This window comes from Mercenaria mercenaria, chromosome 16 (assembly GCF_021730395.1).
Source record: "Mercenaria mercenaria strain notata chromosome 16, MADL_Memer_1, whole genome shotgun sequence".
In the NCBI taxonomy this organism is placed as follows: domain Eukaryota; kingdom Metazoa; phylum Mollusca; class Bivalvia; order Venerida; family Veneridae; genus Mercenaria; species Mercenaria mercenaria.
Window position 1 is genome coordinate 36,554,549 of NC_069376.1, and position 24,676 is coordinate 36,579,224.

At 35.1% G+C, this 24,676-nt stretch overlaps 2 protein-coding genes across 2 annotated transcripts; one reads left to right on the top strand and one right to left on the bottom strand.

Moving 5' to 3' along the window:
• The first annotated feature begins 5,289 nt into the window (after positions 1–5,289).
• On the top strand, positions 5,290–8,759 carry LOC123540497 (uncharacterized). The gene is made up of 3 exons (XM_045325577.2): positions 5,290–6,464; positions 6,760–6,911; positions 7,246–8,759. Exons 1-3 carry the CDS (start codon positions 5,408–5,410, stop codon positions 8,086–8,088), a joined length of 2,052 nt encoding a protein of 683 aa, XP_045181512.2. The 5' UTR covers positions 5,290–5,407; the 3' UTR covers positions 8,089–8,759.
• Positions 8,760–15,924: 7,165 nt separating this feature from the next.
• On the bottom strand, positions 15,925–17,359 carry LOC128549303 (uncharacterized). The gene is made up of 2 exons (XM_053525877.1): positions 16,736–17,359; positions 15,925–16,554 (listed from the first exon to the last, which is right to left on the bottom strand). The coding sequence occupies exons 1-2, from the start codon at positions 17,357–17,359 to the stop codon at positions 15,925–15,927; spliced, it is 1,254 nt and encodes a 417-aa protein (XP_053381852.1).
• Between the last annotated feature and the right edge of the window lie 7,317 nt (positions 17,360–24,676).

The following is a 24,676-nucleotide window of genomic DNA, read 5'->3' on the forward strand; positions in this document are numbered from 1 at the left end:
ATGGTTTGAAAACTATATCTGAACAATATTTCCAAATATTTTTAACTGCATCCCCGTGCACGTCTTACAAGTCGTGATTCGTTCCTTTCACTGTATTGAACAAAAGTAGAACGTGCCTACTTCATTACCTACCGACACATCGAAGGCCATGTGTGGCACTAGCACAGACACTCCAGATTTAAAACAAATGATGAACAACAGCATAATTTCTGACTTTTTGAGTTTTGGTCATCAGTAACATGTATTACGGATGCATGAAATCCGATCAATAGCACTTTGACGCATTAAAACAGCGATAAAACCTGCTTTGCCGTTATTATTCCGGACCGCGTAATCGGGAAAAAAAATTTTTTTTCGGAGATTTTTATGTACGTGCGGGCGGGTGATTTTTATTTTTTTTTCTCGGGAATGAAATTATTGATGCGGTAGTTCCGACGAACGACATATCAATTTGGTATGGCCCCAGGGAGATTGCTAATACCCTTAAACACTGCAAGATATTGTTTCATGACTAACTTTTTGTGAGATGTAGCTCAGACTGGTTCACCTGGGATTCCACTGAGTAAGTGAGCTTAATCAAATTGTATTAAGTACAGGACTGGAGCCCTAATAATGGGGGTGACCTTGTATTGACAAAATGAAACAGCACATCACTGCTTGAACCAGTGCCAGGGTGATTGCATTGTAGCTTAATGCATCCCATAAAATCTAACTCGTTTCCATTGTAGGCAAGCAATTTGGTTTTGGATTTTTCAAGGACAGTGCTTATTCCGTGATTCTGAAATACCCTGTGTGGTAACACATTTACCTGGCTACCCGTGTCAAGTTTAAACCTAACAAATGTTTTTGAAGGACCTACCTCAAATTGTGCAAATACCTGCCTATTTATCACACTTGATTCTACACAATCAATAAACAGATCCTGAGTATTGTCATTATCCAAGCAATCTTTTTCTGACATGAGAATTTTATTAACACTGGATTTACATACAAATCCAAAATGGTTCCACTTTTTACATTTAAAACATTGTTTCCCTTTAGCAGGGCAAATCTGCATTTTATCATGTGTTTTCCCACACTTGTAGCAGTTTTTCCTGGCGTTAATTTGATGCGTGTTTGGTCGGTATCCCTTGCTCTCCTGGCCTGAGGCATTGTGACCAGGCTGGTCTGAGGTGTTATGACGAGATTTCTGTTCCCCATATTTGGACCGGACTGCATTCACCCACTGGCTTGGTGACTGTGCCATTGTTTGAGACAGGCTCATTTCCTTGAGATGTTCCTGAGCATACTCAAATGGCTGGCAGACCTGTGTAGCTTTGTCTAAGGTGACTTTCTCACCTTCACTTATTAGTTTTTCTCTTATTTTTTGTGATTGACTCCAAAAACGATCCTGTCTCTGATCATTTGATCCCTGTCCGCATAGTCGCAGTCATTAGCTAACATTTTAAGCTTGGTTAGAAACTGTTCAAATGGATTTTCACCCTGAACCTCGTAATTGAAATCATATATCGCAAATACTGGATTGATTGATGGCTGTAAGTGTTTTTCACTGCATCACATAAAAGCTTTAACCTTTTCCTGTTGGCTTCTGAGATGGTTAATGTTCCCACAATGTCTCTGCCCTTTTCGCCAACCCACAATAATAGATATGTCACTTTGACTTCTTCATCTGTGTCTTTCATGGGCCCCTTAAAAATGAGGCCACAATGTTCTACAAATTTTCGCCATGTTTCAGGCAAGTTTGTACTCCTCCAAATCCATGCAAGGAGTTGGGACCCCAGTTAAGTCCATTTTATAACTGGAGTTGTGGCTTCCCTTGTTATTGTGAAATTCATTCATAAATCCATAATTATAAATCCATGAGAAAACTAAATGAAAATATTCTAGTTGAATGTTCACAATTAAATGTTGTGCAAGTTCATAAATCCAGTCTTTCTGATACCATGTAATGATATGATGTAGGACTTAATATAGAATGACAACACTTGTACTCTAACTACTTTATTTACTATGACTGATGCCTACTGATTGAGCTGCAGTGAGCCAGTGCCTGGGTATTATATACAAGATTATCATGTTACAGTCAGTTAAAGGAAACAGAAAGAAGAAGATCGCTATTTTACGATACAAGAAAGACAAATCATGCAATCAGGAATCTAACCAGCTAACCAGCTAACTTTACCATAACGTCATTATGGCGCCCCGCAGAATGCGCTAGCCGAACATCATTATGCCACCCAGCCAAACGTCGCACCGCCGAATGTCGCCCTGCTGAATGTCGCCCTGCCAAACGTTTCCCCGCCGGGCGGCATTCGGTGGGGCGACGTTTGTCGGGGTGCTGTAACGAAGTTCGTTGTGTCGCTGCGACAGAACGATTAGTAATTAGTTTGCAAGGTTTATATGAAACAAATGTAAAATTTATGATAGTTTTGTTTATATCAATAACAGAAGTTTTGAATTTAATTTAATATATATAAAGTTGTGATCCGCAAAGAATGTCAACTCTAGCCTTAGGCAAGTACTTACAAACAAGCAGAGATATATATTTGTTTACTTCTCTTGCAATTTCACAAGTTAGTTTTATCCATTTTTTGTCCCTTCACCCAGTATTATTTTTTCTGGTATGTATTCTTACTAAAGGGAAAGAACCGACTAGTTTGTTTCTTTCCCTTTAACCCTGTATTATATTTCTGGTATGTAGATATATCTATACTAAGGGGGGTGGGAAAGAACCAACTAGTCAGTTTATTCTCTCTTGTTTTTGTACAAAAGCTAAAGTAGAAACAACTAACCAGTAGGGGGAATCAATTGAGTTGTTTGTTTTTCCTTTGTTTCTATACATAAACTACAGGGGCAAAACTAACCAGGTGTGAAAAAAAGAAGTTTTTTCTCTTTTTTTGCAAAAACTAACCGGCGGGGGGGGGGGGGGGGGGAGAAAAAAAGACTGGTCAGTTTTTTCTTCCTTATTTGTGCACAAAAACTAGGGGGTGGGGATGGGGGGTCAAGCAAGGGGGCAATCAATCAGATGGTTGGGGTTAAGGTTTTTGCCTTTGAACTGTATGCTGTTGTGTATACAGAGGTTTGTAGTAGTTTTTGCCATAGACAAAACTGCCAAGTCTTGTCAAGTATTGTGAAAACTCTTTAAACGCACAGAAAAGTTGTTGTTTTTTTTTCTTAATAATTTCAGCGCATTCAAATTAAACATATGATCAGAACAGGCATACCCGCATCTAAACCCTGCCTGATTTTCATCGAGTAAGTCAAAATCCTCAAGACACCTAGTAAGTCTGTGGTTTAGGACGACAGTGAATAATTTTCCGAGACATTATAGGATGGTAATCGGTCTATAAGAGCCACAGTCCGTAGGGTTATCTTTATTTTTATAAATGGGAATGACCACGCCCTGTAACCAAGGTTTCGGAATGATACCTATATCGAAGATATTATTAAAAATACGGTTTTACACAGAAATAAGCAACGTTTTCGTAGCTTTGATATATTCATTTTAGATATTGTCTGTCGTGCAAGACACTTTTCCATTGTTTAAATCATCTACGCATTTAACCATTTCAAGATCCACGATAGGCCTAGTAAGAAACAAGTTTGAATTATTTATAATTTTGCTCATATTATACAAGTAATGTTAACTTTCCTGTTTACATGAAATCAACCCTTTCCTTTTATCTTTGCTACAAAATAGTGCAATCTTGAAAATCTTAAAAATCGGATATATTCACCACTCGGAAATGTCAATAGCTTAAGGAGGTAGTTTACCTTGTTACAAGGGTAAATTCAAATTAGTTGAACCGCAGATTTATTTTTGTATTTCGTGTAATGTGAAGTTTTAACTGATACAATCTCAATTTCGTTTGTCTCTGTCCCTTCATGTTCAATTTTTATCCAGGTTTGAAGAACATGACCCTCCAAACGTATTTCATATTGAAAGAATAAGGAAAATACGGAAATTTAACACTTTTCAGTGTATTTTAGTTTCATTGATATCCGTAGTCTGCAAAATTGATAAGTTTACTAGTATGCACGTTAGCTTTCTAATATAAGCTTAAAATGTATATGTCGCGGGGCTCGTGTTTCCATGGTAACTCATTTTCTCTCATTTTTAAACAGCTATATATAAAAATAGGGGTTTTCGACGGCTTCAGTGCCATTGTTAATGGTCATCATTGAATATTTGGGTAATATTATTAGCAAAATACCAAGCACTTTACATGGTACCCTATTTTTCTTAAAGTATAAAGTAACCATGGCAACAGAGATGTTTAAAATAGCTTTTATCATGCTTTTTGTCGTAATTTCTTTAAAAAAATATTGAATAAGATTATCTTTCTAGTTAATGTAGCTTTAAAACATATTATTTCTAACGTAAGTTATATTTTCGTTTTATTTGCATTTATTCAAACAAATTTCACAGCTTAGAATACTTACAGCAGTTCCCCTCATCTGGTATTTTTCATGGAAAAAGCGTTCAACTTGCTGCTACTATTCTCGTGGATATTGTTGAAATGAAAATAAAAAGCCGAAGCTGTGTGTCTTAAATAGACCAGTGTCAACGCTTTTGAATTTTACATTTACATACATAGGTCACGGGCTTCGTTTCCATGGTAACATCAATTCAATTCAAGAAACTACTATTTTCTACTGAAATTGGAACAATTTTAGATCTTAGTTTTAGTATATAAGTAACAAATTATCAACGAAACCTGAAAAAATAGGTATTACAAATCAAACTGCTAGATTTTTTATTTGAAAATGGCCGTAAAAAGTAACCTTTCACCCAACTATATTCCAAATAACATTGGTTACCATCATCCATTTTTTTACATTCCGCATAATATTTCAATATAACTACATAAAAGAAGCAAAATATTGATTATTATTCTGAGCAAAAGACTGGTTATTTGAAAATAGTTAAAATTAAGGAAATGCGCAGAATTACGTACTTTCAAGATAAAAGCTATTAATTTTGCTCGGTAACTGACACGTAACGTCATGACGTCAATGACGTCATTTAAAGGCAACATTGCTTTTAAGCGTTTCTTTGGCAATTTATTCATTATTTCTACATTATTAAACCATAAAGCATCAGATCGAAGACAGGTTCATGATTTGTTTTCAGAAAAATGAATATACAAACACATTTAGATTGTCGTCAACGTCGTCGAAAATCGTCACGATAGCTTCCGGTTGGACATGCGCACATACAAATATGAAGGTAACCTACCTCCTTAAGAAGTTTAAAACTGTAAATATAATTATTGCAAACAATAATAATGATATACACAATTAATGGTGGGAGGTATACTAAAGTGTGAAATGTTTTTATTATGTTAACTATTTTTCAGTTTAAGGGAACAAAATAACAACATTCGATCAAAGAGCATTAAAAGCGATGGATATACTGTCATACTATATACCGTGTACGTTTTTCCCACGCATGAATTATGCACAGAGGAACAGTCTTGCCATTTATAACAGTTATAACGCCTTCATTAGTGACTTTGTAATGCAGAAAAATGAGGTAGTGACATACGATCATGTTTCCTTACATATCTGTAAGGCACAGACGGACAGGAATTTCCCTATTGAAATAAATGATATAGTTAGGCAGGAGGACAGTTTAACCTTTGAAAAAAATGCGTTGAACTCAGTTAAGAACATCAACGCCTTTTTGAACCAGCAGCCGAAACAAATGAGCACGGTATCAATCATTTTCCTTGATGTTTGTTATCTCGACGAGATAAGTGGAAGACAGAATGATTCCTTTTTATTCGTCTTGCTTTCACGCAGTCCCTCAGACATACGGGAGGCTAAAACTGACAACCTGATTTTTAGCACGAAAGACTGTGTTAGATCTGATGTCTGCAATCTACTGGAAAAAGTTATCCTGAAACCAATGAAAGAGATGTGTGAATTTCTTTACAAAGTGAGAAATTCTTTCACAACATCACAGCCATACAGTGGAAATGGCGCAAGACGTAGCATTGTGTATAATACAAGAGCAAATGCAACCAAAGATCACAAGAATTGTCCAGCTAAGACTGAACCAAATGAAAGTTTATGTAACAAAAATCAGGAAAACCGTAATGCTAGAAAAATGCTCACTAGATATCAAGGTGCTGCGACTTGTCACCATTTGATGAACAGAAGAAACAGAAAAGAAGAGAAATATTCGAAAGCAAAACAACGAACCGTAGAATGTTTTGATACGGATGAACAGGACAATATGAAAAAGACAGCCAAAAAGCGAACCGTAGAATGTCTTGATATGGTTGAACAGAACAATATGAAAAAGACAGCCAAAAAGCGAACCGTAGAATGTCTTGATATGGTTGAACAGAACAATATGAAAAAGACAGCCAAAAAGCGAACCGTAGAATGTCTTTATTCGGTTGAACAGAACAATATGAAAAAGAAGTATCGCAATGATGGACATCTACAAAAGTTCGGTATATAAATTATTTAGGCACTTACTAGAACTGATATTAAAATTAATAAGCATGATTAAGAAACTAGAAAGTAAATAAATGTCAACGTTTAATCCACTATGGCAATAGCCGATTAATAATGATTTTGAAAGCTTTTCTTACTTTGCTGACTGACATTCCAAAAGCTTTCAATTCATTTGAATTGTGATAATCAGCTCTCAAAGCCGTACTCTGAAGTATTAAATTCTGCTAGTATCGTAACGTGTTAACTTCTTTAAATTCATGGTCCTTTTTTTCATTTTCGTGATGTATTTAGCATTCACTGATAGTAGTTTCCTTGAGAGTGTAGACAAAGCGACAGTCGAAAGACTACTGCAGTCAATGCTGGCACTGTATGGGATGAGCAATATTCAAGAAAACGAACGACCACATATTCCAAAATATGACACAAAGGAACTCAGCGACGAGGTATCTTCTAATTTAATTTATGTAAAAATGTATAATGTAAAATGTATAAACCTTCGTAGTGTCATTACTCATTATGCTTCTTTACGCGTTGATCTTACGTCATTGCCATAACGTATTTGCCTTGGTGTTATACGATATATTGGTAAAATATAAAGCAAAATGTTATTCGTGCTTTGAGCACTGTTCTGATCTGATTTTTCTGTGTATATATTACTTGGAACATTAGCGTCGCAGCATTTAAACAAAAACTAAACCAGTTTGAACCAGTAATACAATGGAAACGTATTTAAGTTTACTTCGTGTGTATATTGTCATTATTTTCTTCATTCTTTAGCTTTGCAGAAATCTGTTCAAGATTAATAGATCTGTTAAAGGAGTAGGCTACCGTTCTAGCACATTGCAAGTCTTTTTATCAGAGAAAGACGTGTATAAAGAAATGGAATTGAGAAAGAAAATTGAGAAGGTTTTATCTGTTCACGACATCGTTGACTTTGAGATAGTGCAAGTATCGGAAGATGTGCAATATCTTATGCATGTCGGGGCAAAGTTAGAGCCGGTGCCTGGGTATGGTACACTTGGGTGTTTTGCTGAAATGGATGGAGTAACCAAATGTATTCTTCTTTCGAAACATGTTGCAAATGCTTGCGGAGAAATATACTTTGAAGAAAAAAAAAAGGTATGTAGCATTTTGAAAGATACGCTTCAACATGAGGATGGGGATCTTGATATAGCAGCTGCAGAGATTTATCCTAACGAGGAGATTTGCAATAGTAAATTTAAGGATTCTACAGGAATAGAATTGAAAGGCAGTCTGCATGAATACTGTGGAAAAGATAAATTGTTTACCGAAGAGCAAAAAGTCCATTTTTGGGGAGCATCATCAAAACCCGGTAAAGGTGTAATAACAATACCGAAAGTTGTATTTAAGGTCGGTAAATGTAGTCAAACCTTGGTAGAAATTAAGGATGGTGATACTAAGTTTGCTGAAGGAGGAGACCGTGGCGCAGTGGTCTGCACCGACGATCCAGACGAAAGGTTTGTGTACGTGCTCGGAATGGTAATGGGAGAGGTATTAACAAATAAAGGAGAAAACGGTCGAAGATATTATGTTCTTCCTTTATCAGATGGCTTAAAACAACTAGCAAGGAAGACAGGCAAAAGGTTTGAATTGATATAAGGCACACTAAATTTGACATGATGGAACGATTTTATTTTTATCTTCAATGTTTAACTTTTGGATACACTTCAAACTATCCTAAACAGATTGTGATACAATGGACGAGTATTAGCGTGATGGAAGAAGTACTAGTACTTCATTTGTGTCTTTTAAAGCAAACATCTGCTGAATCTTTCCACTACAGTTTCTTTTAATTGTTGGACTACTTTGCGATGCATTGCTCTCTGGCAGAGTTTGAGGTGCTTTTTACATCTGAGAATTCTACCCTTACCTTTTTTTACAATGTTTTAACTATTTGATACACTTTAAAGTACCCTCTTTAAAAGAGGTTCTAAATTCGTGTCTTCTGTCTTCAGAGTTTAGGTGTCCCATTCAATTCACAATGCCCCAGACTTCACTTAGATGATAATGAATTTACACTTTCTACTTTCAGTTTCACATTAGCTTCGTCTGTTCTTTTTTATTTCTTGTATTTTGACTCGCATGCATTTGATTGTTCACAGGTCACTCACCTGTGATAAGCCAGATATACTCAATTTTTCCTTCGTTTTATCTTGTTTATTACTGGTATGATGATGTGATTTTTTTTCTTGAAGTTTAGCACTGTTTCTATCCTCTTACTGCTACCGTAAAGCTTCGGCTGCTCTATTTCCTATTAAAATCATATCCGCGCCCATTGTTTGTTTATTCAATGACCATTTTATTTAAGTTAAATTCACGTCGACCGTTTGTTTGTGGAGGTCTCCATGTTTGTACACACTGTGCAATCGTTGCTTCGCGACCTCCAGCTTCGTTCAGACGTGGCTGCTATTTGTAATTATAGTAATTATAGAAGATTTTGCACTGTTAAACAATTTTATATATCTTTTATAACTTTTGGAGACGTTGATTATATTTGTTATTGTATTTTATCTTTGTTTATGTAGATGTTATGATTAGTTATCAATTTATTAGTGTTTTTGTTGTGGGCACTTGCCTTCACCAAATATTGTGCATTGCACAATTTGCACAGTGCGGCAGTGCGCATGCAACGTGTGGAATTCACTGCTAGCATGCACATTTTGTGAGCACTCCGCAGGTTGCACTCAGTCTTTAGTATACTGACGCAAAAAAAATTATGCACGTTTATATTTGCTATAATATGTTTTAAATATTATGAATGTTCGGAATAGTTGATTGAAAATATCCAGTGTAAGTACATGTGTACATGTTTACACATTGCACTAAAGTGTCTTATAATCTGTTTGAATATTTGTGCTCAAAACTGACAGAATGGTGTTACACAATTGTTCATATGTGCGAACCGAGTGACATGTTTTACACTGTTTTTTGTCTATAACAAATTTACTGAACATTTATGCAATCAAAAATAATTTTACATTCGACTCGTTTTAACGGTGTCACAGCGTTCAAGCTCTTATGCTTCATGCGTCGGGCAAGTGTAGTGTCAGCGACGTTGCAAGACAGATTAACTGTCATCGCAACACACACTTTGAAGTCAATCTACAACAGCATTTACACCGATCCTGAAGCGCAAATTCGTTCAGGCAGGCCAAAGAACATAACTCCACTCGGAGACCGGTACATGACGTTATGGCATCAAGGTAACAGGTTTAAAACTGCTACAAGTATCGCAATTCGATAACGTTTGTGTAAACAAAGCATTCCTCACCGATTAGGCACGAACGCAAACCCAGGTTGCCTATGTAGTTTGATTGTTACTAATCGTTTTCTTAACCTTCAGCAGTTATTGTTGCAACGTCTATTACCTAGGATTAGTGCCCAGTGGGCAAATGTTTGTTTAGTGACCAGTCCGATTTAAACCTTAGCGATGATGGTGGTTGAGTACGTGTATTTTTACGCCGTCGAGGTGAACATATTGCTAATCATTGTTTGTTTGAACGGGATATATTCAATAGTGACAATGTTGAGAGTTTGGACGGGATAATTGGGGTCTAAAAATAGGTCTGGTTGTTATTATATTTTAATTACTCTGCGTTATACTGACTACGTTCTCCGGTCAGTGGTGGTTCCGTTTCTGCATGCCGGTAAGCTGACGTTAATGCAATACCACATTGCTCAGCTGATGTAAAATTATCTTGCCAGGTATAATGCCAGTGTGATTTAAGGCCGGCTTGGTCACCTGACGTGAATATGGGATTTTCTTGCATAAAGGGCAAGAAAAATCCATGTTATTAACAACATTAGTTACTCGCAGTAACTTTTGTCCAATAATGGAATGTCATTCTAAATTACGACAATCGACGAATCGTCAACTCGATGCGGTCATGAATCGTTGAGTTGATCCAAACCACAGATAAATATGCTGCTCGACATAGAACCAACTGCAGTTGCCTCGGCTATGGATCGCCAGAGTTGTCTTATGTTAGATGAATACGAGGTATCTTCTTGATTTAGAGTAGTATCATCTCAAGATCCTGTTATTTCTTGTGTTATCGTAATGACTTGCAACTCTTTTATGACTAAAGTATGTTCTATTTTGTCAGAGTAACATATTATTTTGTTAAACGACCTTCCTATTTTCTTAAAGCAACACGCTATCATATTCAATGAACATACTATATGGTCAGAGTGACGTACTATTTTGTTGAACGACAACCTTATTTTCGTAAAGGAACAAGCTTGCATGTCAGGTGTATATATTATCTTGTCAGGGTGACGTTTTATTTTGTTAAACGAGCATCCTATGCTAACACTGCCAGTGCATGTACCATCTTGTCAGAGTGACGTATTATTTTGTTAAACGACCTTACTTTTTTCTCAAAGTAACTTACTATCTTGTCAGAGAGACGTACCATTTTGTTAAACGACCACCCTGTTTTCTCAAAGTAATATACTGTCTTGTCAGAGTGACGTACTATTTTGTTGAACGACCATCCCATTTTCTTAAAGTAACACGCTTTTCTGTCCAGAGTATATACTGTATTGTCAGAGTGGCGTACTTTTTTGTTAAACGACCATCCTATTTTCTCGAAGTAACACGATTTTCTGTCCCGTGTATATACTTCCTTGTCAGAGTGGCGTACTATTTTGTTAAACGACCATCCTATTTCCTCAGAGTAACACGCTTTTTTACTGTCCCGTGTATATACTGTCTTGTTAGAGTGACGTACTATTTTGTTAAACGACCATCCTATTTTCTCAAAGTAACACGTTTTTCTGTATACACTGTCTTGTCAGAGTGACGTACTATTTTGTTAAACAACCATCCTATTTCCTCAGAGTAACACGGTTTTTTACTGTCCCGTGAATATACTATCTTGTCAGAGTGACGTACTATTTTGTTAAACGATCATCCTATTTGCTCAAAGTAACACGCTTTTCTGCCCCGTGTATATACTGTATTTGTAACAGGATGCACGTACCTGGACAATAACTACCGGAACAAATCAACACCCATTACAATATTTACAAATTTATTTACAGAAAATGATTATGTACAGTGAATAAATGAAAAGTGAAAAATATCTTATTGTAAGAAAGAGTGAACCAAACAAAGTCTGACCTCAGTATCTCTTTTTAACAGATATAAAGTCCTAACACTAACAGTTCCATTTTAACGTGACCAGACACAGTTGTTTCCGGACTTCGAACTTTAAGTAGCACAAAAAATAAACAACATATCTTCAATTAAAGTCCCTCTAAACCAAAACGTTGACACCGTTTTGGTTCCCTATGATGATAGATGTTTGCATTCCTGAGCTGTTTCAGTTGTTGCAAAAGTCATCATCTTTGCGGTTACGGCACAGCCATGGGACGAAAGCTCTGCGCTGGGAAAATCACATCTAGGCGAGTGAAGACAAGTGAACCGTGGGTATAATACTTCCGGGTCGTGACATCATCACCAGGTAAAAGTCGTCTGGTGGAAGAAGCTAGACTATATAACATATGGTAAGCACCATAGCAAAACACAAGTCAGGGCATAAAACTGCTCCTTTGTGTACACGATACAGCCATAGGCTCCCATAAATAATACGTGCTACTTATACCAAATATGAGTGTGATTAAAGTACGTCACTTATTACTTGCATTATTTCTAAAATTAATTACTTACAAGTCTAAAGTTAAAGCATGAAAAAGATATGAAAAGTTTATGATGAAAAATTATAAATAAGGAAATGATAAACTGCAGCTATTATTTACAACCCCAAATAAACACAATGCAACGCAAATCAAACGTTTTACAATAGCTGGTATGAGTGTATCAACTACCATACAAAAAAACGGACACTATTTAGATATGCTATAGACTGGCACACAATAATTCAAATTACAATATTATATTACAGACATGGTACTAGACTTGCCACATAGATTTATACATTACAATGCAATGCAGTATCGGCGTTCCATAATTAACAATAAAATGTTTGACATATGTTAATGACAAAGAGTACTTTACAATTATCATGTTACACAAATTTCAGTACAAATCTTACAGCTTATATAAAGGAAGCATTTTTCTTTCGAAATAATTTACAAAAGCCCGAAACATTTAATAAATAATCCTGACATACCGAAACTAGCTAATCACTTGCCAAAAAGTAAATGTGACAAAATTCAATAGAATGAACAAAAATTTACTAAATAAAAATCGTAATTCAAAATTTAAACAAAAATCTAACAAATAAATTTCTTACCTCGATCGAGCAAAATTTCTACCAAGAAAAATCAATGTGACGTAAACTCGTCTAATGTCGAAAATGGTGTGCGCTAGGCATATCTAGTTCAGTTTATTTATAGGTTTATGTCCCACCAAATACTAAATTTCATTGGACTCACGACATATGCGTGAACTCAGACTATTTTCATTTTCACGGGAATCACGGTATAACCGGGAAATCTGACTACTTTGGCGCGGATTGAAATTGGACAATTTAAGGCCCGTTATATTGGTTTTGGGGATAAAAACATAAATTACTGAAGTTTATAAAATATCAATTTTCTCATTACTGAACCGAATTTAATAAAATTTTCATGGAAATTTAAGTTATAAAATACAGAAAAACATGAGAGGTATTTTATGCGTAAAATCTGACATTTACCTCAATAACTCAAAAATTTACAAAAAGATAATGCAATATCTGTATTTAAACTACAGATACATTGAGGCCCGTATGTCAGTTTGTGACAGTATTGTCAGAGTGTCGTACTATTTTGTTAAACGACCATCCTATTTTTTCAAAGTAGCACGCTTTTCTGTCCCGTGTATATACTGTATTGTAAGAGTGATGTACTATTATGTCAAACAACCATCCTTTTTTCTGAAAGTAATATGCTATCGTGTTCATATATATACTATCAACTCAGAGTGAGTAGGTACTAATTAATTAAATGAACATGTTATTTTTTTCAAAGTAACATACTATCTTGTGAGAGTGACGTACTATTTTGTTAAAAGATCATCTTATTTTCTTAGTAACATGCTATCATGCACAGTGTACATGCTATCTTGTCTTAACAAGACATAACAATATCTTAAAAGATACTCCACTAACTTAAGAAGATACCTTGTACTCATCTCACATAAGACAGCTCTGGCGTTCCATACTCAGCCACCAGTACTAGTTATCGGTCGTTGCCTAGAGACAATAGTAAAGCGTGTCAGTCACTGAAGAGATGCCATCATCAAAGGTCACCAGCGGACAGGAATAAGCAAGGAAAGCGGATACAGCACAGCCACATAGAAGTAACACAAGAAACCACTATTGTCTTTAGGGTCCAATCCAACACCTTACCCTACCGGATATTTCCAGTCAACAGCTGCGTTTTACAGCCTGATACCTCATGTAAAATCTTAATAGCCTTTGTAATAGAATCAGACACCCAACCTCTTTTGCAGTAGAGTCCCACATATCCCCCGTGACGCGTAAAAGTATCGAGTTGACTTAAATTGTGAAAAAAAAAATAAAACTAATAGTAACGTAATAGAAATAGGACTCCGTTTGTGTCTTTAATGTCTAATTGTGTGATAAACGTTAACAGTTATAAAATCGAAATATGGCACATGTAGTTCGAAGAGTTTTGAGTTCTACTGATTACAAAAAAATATATCTGTAGGATGTCATTTATGAAGACATGTTATTAACTGTGTTAGTTTCGCAGAAGCAAATTGATGTAAAACAAAAAATAAGGAGAAAAACGTGGAAAAATGTGTACTTAAATATTGCCGCTGTGAAAGTTAATTAAAATATTAGGAAATCCTTTGGAAGCATGGACCGTAAACAAGCCAAATAATCACAGACTCGGTTTGATTGGGTTTTTATAAGAGTGTTGATGAAATGTGTATCCCCCCTCATATCCCTTAACAACGACCGAGCTAGTAACAAATTGAAAACGCATCGCTTGCGCATCCAGCCCAAAATTTTCAAATTCAAGATAAATCTCAGCGATCAGAAATTCTGTTGGTTTAAACAATATTTATTTTCAAGCAGGTATACAGCAAACATATATTTACACAAATCAAGGATTGAGTAGGAAGCTAAGCTTATTTAGAAACTCTTTCCTTATGAAAAGCAGGGATAGCTGGTAACTTAGAAAATAAAGTATATATAAACTATGGAAAACATGCAAATGAAACATGCATATCAATAAAACATTACCAAAGCTAGACAACTATTTATCTCATATTGTTTGTTTTAAAATGGTAATGTAGTAACTGCATATATTTAAACGTGCTTAGAAACAGTAAGTATTCTTTACAATGGTTTATGACTAAGAGATATATGAAGGAAGTAAAAAGGGTAGAAATGAGTGTGGCGGAGATGGAGGTAGAGAAATAATTATAGATATATGGTAACGTACACAAGCTGGAAGTGCGGTTGGTTCTAAAGGTATCAGCATGGAAAAAGTAAGCAAGATGATACATAATATCCAATAATTAATAATTTATTGTATTATATAATATATATATAAAGAGGAATGCTATGTATCAAAACGTTTGGTTGTTCTGATGTAATTATGGACATGTGCGAAGATTTCACTATTTGAATCATCTGAGAGGTTTGGGTCTCCCAAAAGAAGTGTAGACAGAGAAGGTGTGGTGAGGTTTAGAATGTGATTGAAGAGTACAGTGCGTTGTTGGCGATAGAAATGACAATCAAAGAAGTAATGATGAGTACTTTCGGTTTGGCCACATTCACATAGAGGACTGGTGATTATGTATTTTGAAAATAGATGTTTCTTTAAGGTGCTGCAATGAGTTCTGAGACGAGTGTGTAGAATTTGGTGCTTACGATTGCCAGTGTAGTAATGAGAGGGAACCATGGGTTGTTGGCACTGAGTTTGCTTTTGAAAGAGTTGAGTGTAGTAAAGTTTCGGTGTTCAACAGGAAGCTGATTCCAGGCATTTACAACCGATGGCAGGAATGAATTTGCGTAGAGTTGTGTATGACAATGGATATACCTTGTGTTGTTGGCGTTCCTTAGGTTGTATGTAGTCGTATCTCCCACATTATCAGGTACGAGAGAATTGAGATATGGAGGAGATAGGTTGTTTTTCATCTTATAAAAGAGTGTGAGTTTGTGTTGTTCTCTTCTTTGTTTGAGAGTTTCAAAGCAGGTTTCCCTATAGAGTTTTTTGATAGAAACTAGTTTGGTTGCCCCACAGATAATTCTACACGCCTCATGTTGTATTTTCTCTAACTCATATTAATCATGGAGAGAAAGATTATCCCAAACGACGTCAGAATACTCTAGGAGAGGGCGAATGAAAGATATATAGATAGTTTCTAATGATTTTCTGTCAAGAGTAAATTTGAGTGTGCGCATAATATTGATAGGTTGCCATGCTTTTGTTTTGATTGTCTCAACGTGCTCATGCCAAGTTCCATTGTGAGAAAATGTGACCCCTAGATGCTTGTGAGACTTTACTTCTGCTATAACTATGCCATTCATTGATAGAGGAGGGTGATATGGTTTGTTGTGTTTTCGTGAAATGAGCAAAAAATGTTGTTTTGTTTGGATTGAAGTCAACTAGCCATTTTTCGGCCCAGTTTGTGATAGTATTGAGATCTGTGTTGAGTGTAATTGCTGATCGTATAGGATCATCAACAGTTATGTAGAGGCTTGTGTCATCAGCAAAAAGACAAATAGTAGAACCGATGTCCGTAACGATGTCGTTGATATAGAGAATAAAAAGAAGAGGACCAAGGATGGAACCTTGTGGAACACCAGCAGATATAAGTACAGTTTCAGAATAGAAACCACAAAGAACGACCCTCTGCCTTCTACCAGATAGATAGTCCTTGAACCACAGAAGAAGCTGACCTGAAATTCCTTTTGATTCCAGTTTATGAAGGAGACCACGATGCCAAACTCGGTCGAATGATTTCGAAATGTCACAAAATACAGCCCTGACCTCTTTGCCCTCGTCTAGGGCTTGACAGAAAGAGTTGTAGATAGAGACAAGTTGATTGGAAGTTGAGTCGTTGGGAACAAAGCCTGACTGAAGTGAAGAGACAATATTGTTCGACCTGAAGAAGTTGTATGTGTGCTTATGAATGATTTTTTTCAAGAGTTTCACTGATAGTGCTTAGTAGTGATATAGGTCTGTAATTAGAGACTATATGAGGATCGTTTTCCTTATGAATAGCGCAGACATTTGCTAATTTCCAAAGAGATGGTACCTTTCCTATATGAAGAGATCTGTTGAAAAGAGAGCATAAAGGACTTGCTATTTCGTCGGAGAGTTTTTTGAGTATTCTACTGTTTATGTTGTCTGGACCTGATGCTTTGCCTGTATTAAGTGATATAAGTGTAATCTCTACTTCGTCTTCTGTGATTTGAATGTTAGTAAGGACATTTTCATCTGGGTTTACATGTAGTGGTGGAAGTGTTTTATTCTGATCGTTGAGTTGTGTTTGGGCTTGAAAGAAATTGTTCAGAAGGTTGGCTTTGTCTGTGTTGTCTATGACTATGTTTCCATTATCATGTAATGTATCGATGCTTGATTTATTAGTGGGTGCAATGAATTGTTTAAGTATTCTACAATAGTCTGTTGTTTTAAGATCTGGCTGTTTTAATTTATCTGAAATCTTTAGAGATAAGTGGTGTTTGGCTTGTCTGAGCATGTTAGTTGTTTTGTTTCTAAGCTGTTTGTATGCTTGCCAGTGTCGAGGGTTTTGTGATATTTTGGCTTTGTCATATGCACGTTTTCTTTTTCTGATATATTTGCGTATGTCGTTGTGTATCCATGGTGGTTTTGATTGTCGTATTGTTACAATTTTGTTTGGAATATATTTGTTAGACATAGACAGTATTTGGTTTGTAATATTAGTGGTGTATGTGTCGATATCATGATCGAAGAGCGACTGCCAGTCAAATATTAAAGCTTCTTGACGTAGACCTTCATAGTCCCCTTGATCAAATTTCCAGACTCAAAGAGATTCTGTTGTATATTGTCAATTTCGTGTTTTGTCAGAAATGCTGTCATTTGTCAACAAATTATTGAAATAGTATGGCATAAATGATATCCATATCATTACAACGTATCTTTAGGCGTATTTGAGTAATAGTCGATTTCATATGCGTTCCATAACTACCATTCTTCGAGGAATTTTATAAGAACTTGGCATTAATCGTTCCTTAGTATGACGATGTGTCGGACGCAGGGCCTAGGTTCAGGTATAATAAATATTAAGGATCAAAGAGGGGGTATGTCTATTTTAGAGATAAAAATCTGCTAATTTGGTTTTAACTTATTGTCTATGTACTCTTCAAAGTATCTATAAGTTATAAGACATGTCTAAAAAAGAGTAAAACGTCTGACACGCTTTTGAAGCAGAGAACACAATTAACACTGTATTTGTATTTTTACGAATTCTGTGAAATCATGAATATTCATGTTGATCTAAATTTCGTGGATTGTTTGGCTGTACTAATCCACGATATTAAATATCATCGAACAAAACAAAATTCGCGTTAATTTTAATTTTGATTGCTGAAAGCCTTAAATTCATAGACCCTCCACATTCTATCCCTCCTCTCAACCCCACTACCACCGCCACACACACACCCGAAATATTCGCTTTAGTCAAACCCAAAAATAATTCATGCCCACGAAATAAAAATGATTTTACAGTATTCAACAGTCTTTCACTTCTAATGCTATATCTTCATGTCGTTTATGCATTTAATGTCTAATTCTGTATAAATGAGAGTTTTCGAATTTTCCACCCCTTGCTGACTAATTTGCTTTAGACAACAAATATCATAGAAAAATAGAAATGTTGCTCTCCTTCTTCTTCTCAGAAGCTATGTTTATACTTGAATGTCCACTTCTTTTTTCAATATCTGTGAGTTCAATACGTGTAAACGAGCGGCATAGAGGCCTCCGTGTCCGAGTTGTAAAGGCCGCTAACTTAGAACCACTTGCCTCACCGATATGAGTTCGACCCTCGCTGGGGTGTTGAATTCTTCATGTGAAGACGCCATAAAGCTGGAAAGTCGCTGGTTCTATCCAGGTGCCCACCCGTGATGAAATAATTCAGGGCGGGGCACCTAGAGTCTTCAGCCACCACCAAAAAGTGGAAAGTCTCCATATGACCTATAACTGCGTCAGTGCAACTTTAAACCCAACAAAAAAACAAAAACGAGCGGAGTTATCCTCTTACATACGTTTGAAATGGCAACATGATGCAAGAGTAAACCAATGAAAATATTGTTTCAAGGTTCACTGAGAGACCCGTTAATTTTATGTCGTTGATGAAACTAACTTTCCTATTTTAGCATTATGTTCTGCAAAATGGTAAATGTAGTTGAATGTGCTTCTATCTATTTGTCGAATAAATCTTTGTCTCCGAATAGTCAAATTAAAATAAGAGTTGTATAGTCTCTTAAATTGAATAATCTTTTAATTCATTTTGAGAAATAGATTTGATAATTTAATATGGAATGCATTTTCCCGCTGCTCAAATGAGTAACAACATAACTAGTCTGGTTTCCACCGTACTAAACAATAACATGAATGACACAAAATGCTCCTATATTTTATCGGCAAATTTATTGAATTTATGAATAATCTAAATAACTATGTAACATTGTAACATAAACTGATCATTTTGAGACATTCGATATTTATTTCAGGATCTACTTATTTCGTAGCATTTTCTTTGCTGACAAGTATTTATTTATTTTAAGAGGTTAATCTTTGGAAATTAAATTAAACAGAAACAAATTTTGATTTAGCTACAGATTCAGTATCGGTTCTAAATTGTCTACTGTCGGTTGTTAGGAAATTTGAATTTCGAAGATGGCAAAAACCTGAACAATGTTTAAAAAATATTACGACGGTACTGTTTTTATATCTTCAAACAAAAAGTTTGAAACGTTTTTTATAAATCTAAATTCTCTTGTCTAGTTTTTAAGTTCAACTACTTGTCTTGCTTACTGCGCAGTACGTACAAAATTAATATAGGATTACACTGTGACAAAACATATTAACGTAAAAGTATATGTTCATTATTTTCAATTATAATAATTGAGTAAAAAAGATAGTCTGAATGTACATAATTACTTTTGTCTACTCTACTCCTGTTCAAGTCAGAAATGTTATTATCTGTCATTATTCTCTATACCCATTTCGCGTCCTGACACTATCATATCACTGGCAACATGTTAAATGAACACTAGAGATGCCAATACTTTGTTAATTTAAAATTATTGTAAAATTAGAATGCGACACGTACTTTGAGTGCGAAAATATTTCATTTGTCCCGCTTTATTGTGTAAGTCATGTTTGGTTACAATAGTTGCCGTGCAAGCTTATCTATACTCGCTACTAGTAACCATAAAAGGGCGAGTTACCACCAGGAGAATTTTAATAATTTTAGTAGGACAGTAGTGCAAGATACAGAAGATGGTCCAATTCCCGAAGCTTCTCTGGTTCTTTAGCGTGCCAGGTGTAAAACATTCATATACGGGACTCTTATCCAAATATTAATTGTTTCTAGTTGGAGGAGCGTGGATTCGAATTCACGATCCCCTGGTTTTGAAGTTACTGGTTGATTGTATCCCCTGCGTCCGCTATAAATACATTGGCTTCGAACACGTTAATTATATGGAAACTGGAATGATTAAATAGTTTTGGAAAATAAATATTAATGATTTTCACAACGTTCATTAGCGATGGATACCAAGTCATATGACATATACCTTATTCATCATCCGACAAACAAATTATGCACAAAGGAAACATTTGGATATTTATACCAGTTACCAAAGCCTTCAGTACTCGCTTTGCTAAGCACGAAAGGAGGGAGGGACTGTTAAACGATCAAGTTTCTTAAAACATATGTAAGGCACAGAGAGACAGGAACTTTCTATGTGAAAATAAGCGAGATGGTAGGACAAGATGATTAATTCCTATACAAACTGCATCAGTCGGATCAAAAGTCGAAACAAATTTACACAGTAAACAATATTAATAATAATAAATAAAAAATATATGAGTTCTGTTTTCGAGTTGATGCGTTATCTGCCTTTGAGTTTAATTTATTATCTGCAGTTTGATTTTATGTATTTATCTTAGATTTGATTTGATGTATAACCTGACTTTTGATTTGATGTATAATCTGACTTTTGACTTGATGTATAATCTGACGTTTGATTTGATGTATAATCTGACGTTTGATTTGATGTATAATCTGACTTTTGATTTGATGTATAATCTGATGTTTGATTTGATGTATAATCTGACGTTTGATTTGATGTATTATATGACTTTTGATTTAATGTTCTATCTGATATTTGACGTGTTTCTTTACCTGGCTTTCGATTTAATGTATAATCTGAAAATCGATTGATGCATTGCCCAACTGTCTGACTTCTGATATGTGTATCATCTGACTTTCGATTTGATGCATTATATTTCTTTCAATTGGATGTATCTTCTTGCCTTCGAGTTGATGTAGTATCTGACATTCGATTTTGTGTATTTTCTTGCTTTTGATATTTGTATCATCTGACATCTGATCTTTACATGGTTGTATTGCTTTACCACGTTCTTCAGTTAGCTTTCTAATGTATTGTTCAGATTTGTTAAATAGATAGCGTATTGTGTTTTGTGATAAAACATTAATCAAATTTATTAGCGATACACTTTCATAACAGGTTTTAGGGTGATGTGTCCGATAAACGTATACGTTATCATTACTATATGACGTTATATAAAGTCGACTTCAATTCAGTTAATGTCCATTTACCCCCTTTTTGTAGTATGCGTAGCTGATCACTACCAAATCAAATGTAAGCCTCCGCTCACAAGTAGTCCAAATATAAATAGTGTTAATCATTTTTCCTTTCCTAATGCCTTTTCTCAACAGCAACGTGTTTACTTTTACCCTACCGCGTTATAGTATGTATCACTTTGCTTCCTATGCATGTTCCTATCGCATGCTTCGTAAAAATGTCGGCGTAAGAATTTAATGTTCGAAAATAGAAATTGAAAGTAGCTAAAAGTAGTAAATCGAGCGGGTTGTATTTAACGAACTGTAGTTTTCTAATATAAAAGTTAACACCCCCTTTTCTTTTTGTTTTTCTAAAGTAGCGATTTAGTTCCTAATGGGAATATAAGTCTCTGAAAATATGATATGCTTGAAAATGTCGAAAAACTGTTATAAAGTAAGTGGATTTTAAAATGAAATAAATGATCAGCCGGATTTAGTGGTGTTCAGCCTAAAAGGGCGACACATGTTTTTTTGTCAAACTCCTCGAAAATCAATGAAAATGCCATTAATCTATTCTTTATGATGTAAAATGGTGCCAAATGGCTGAAAACTCTTAAATTTCTTGTGTTTTGGGAATTTAGACCCAATTTTCGACCAGGTGGCTCTTATTTTGGTCTGTTTTAGGACCTAGTAAATGTCTTTTCTCGCATTTTAGCACTGCAATTGTCTAAATATTATAAAAATTAGCATGTTTCTGAATGAAAATGACAAACATCGTAACGATTAAATGAATCTTGAATCAAAATTCCACGAATAAGGTAAAATAAATTGAAATATTGCTTGCACAGGGCTCAATTTCGCGTATTTTTGGAATGGGGTTGGCCTGTAATAAGTTGTCATTTCTCTAGATTTTCTCAATATTTTGCAACGAAACTAAGCAGAATCACTGTGAAATAGGTGTACCTTGAGAACGAATGAAAAGTCATGGAAAAATCAAACAAAAAAAATTCTTATAATCAAAATCGATGCTTCTCATTACAGACCTGGTGGAGTCGTTCTGTGCATGTCACAAAATCATTATCATTGGCACGCACGGCAAAATACGCAATTGTTTACATGTCCGCACGCATTTAGTGTATAATATAATAATATACTGACTAAAGGTTAGGGATAGTATTACAACAGTTACAAAATATATACATTAAAGATACTAGTCTTTCAAATCGCTTGTATTCGGTATATACCGGAGTCTGTAATATATCACAGACGCACCAGGTCTGTTTCTAGTCACAGACAATTAGAATGTAGTTGTTTGATTTTTTAAGCAGCACGTCTACTATATTTTTCCGTTACAGTTTCTTTTTTGTTGCGGGCCTACTTCGCGATGCGGGACTCTATGGCTTTGTTTAGGGTGATCTGTGCTTCCGGGTAATCTACCCTTACCTTTTATCTTTCAAACTATTATCATTATGCCCAAGTTTCATTTTTTTACCTTAGGCATACAGATTCAATGCAAATAATAATCTATGAAATTGATAGGATGGATTGTTTCGTAAAACACAGAGATTGTAAAGTCAGACACGGGGAAGGGTGTATAATTCACATCTTATGTAACGATTCAAACTTCATGTATATACCACATTTTAGTCATTGCAAGAAAATCAAATTAATAAGTCGACCGAGTGCAGTTTCAAATATTTGTTATAAATATATTTAAAAATGGAATCATGTGAAATATTAAAATATGGTCTCGTACTTTTTTTGCCTAGTAGTCGAGATGTACGAACGATTAGACAGATAAGCAGACCCGTACCAGTTATGTTTTGTTACTTACGGAGAACAGGTTTATACTGGTTTGTACTTGTACAGAATCCAGGAACACTGGTTAGGTTAACTGCCCGCCGTTACATAACTGAAATAATGTTGAAAAACAGCGTTTAACCCAAAACAAACAAACAAGCAAGCTATGTTTTATTATTTTATTTGTCTCTCTGTAATTGTTTAATTGATTTTGTTGTTGTTGTTCTTCTTCTTCTTGGCGTTCACCATTGATTTTGTTGAAAGCATTCTTTTGTTAGGTCTTCAACTTCACATTTCTTTCACATAGAAAAACAACACTGAACAAATAAAAAAACCCAGATTTATATTGTTTCCAATGAATTCTAGATGATTTAATTTCTATTTAAATTTAGAATATCTAAGTGAAAACCCCCAACTTTCCAAATGAATATTTCTTTGTCTTTATCTTAGAAGACGAAGTATAAACAATAAAGAAACATCTCGAGTGCTACTTCTTAAAATTACAGAACAAGCATACATCAAAGATTTTTTAAGTCAAAAGTAAGAGAGTAAATGGTCAAAACTCTGTTTTGTAAATGTATTATGGTTGCTATATTCATATCTGGAGATTCCTGTTTATAAAGATTGTACTAAATACACAGGGGAAATTTTTCATGATATTTATCATTATAAAATAATTACTTCTGAAGTTGCCCTGTCTAACTCGTAGATGATTTATAAAGTCACGACGGACATCAGTACGTGATATTTCTTAATAAAACACCAAATGCATGGAACAATATACTATATACATACTTTAGGTTCTAGATGTCTGAAGTGGGTTGACAACATGCATAATTTTGATGTGTATCATTCGTTTAACTAGAAACGCTTTTAGATTTGGCTTACAAAAGTCGAAGATGAAAAGCAGTCAATTAAAACAATAGTTTAATTCTGAGGCAGTTGAAAGTCGTAGGTGTAAATACAAAATTAAACTGTAGCTATATTTTTGCAAGTTACTAGCAAACATTTTGACCTTGGTCTGGTCAATTGCAGGTTTGTAAGAGATCAAAGAAACGACATAACGCCGTTTTTAGAAATTTGTGAAAAATTGCTCTATAGATGTATTAAAAATAAGGTCAACATTTTCAATATCATTAGTCAAAAATGTCTTTTTTTAAGGAAGGGCTTTATTAACAGATTTCAGTACACTATGAAAGCTTAAATATATAGAGGATATTTGTTTGTTTCAGTGAAATATCAATTTTATTTCACAAGTGAGCATCAAAAACTGATATTTTCACAAGTGGCGTAGCCACGAGTGAAAATGACTTTTTTGGTGCTCACGAGTGAAATAAAATTGGTATTTCACTGACACAAACAAATTTTCTTTTTATTTCATGTGTAAAACTCTACTTTTGTTGCGTAATTTATAAAATGTCGAAAATCGCGGGAAGGTCAGCAGAAAGCATAACAAAAATGACGTCATTTTAACGACGACATCGTCATAATGGTGCCCGGTATTCATAACGCTTGGTATTCAATTTGACTTCAGTCACGACGGAGGACCGGAACTAGTTCGGCAAAAACAGTGAAATCTACTGTTTCGAAAGTGTGGATTAT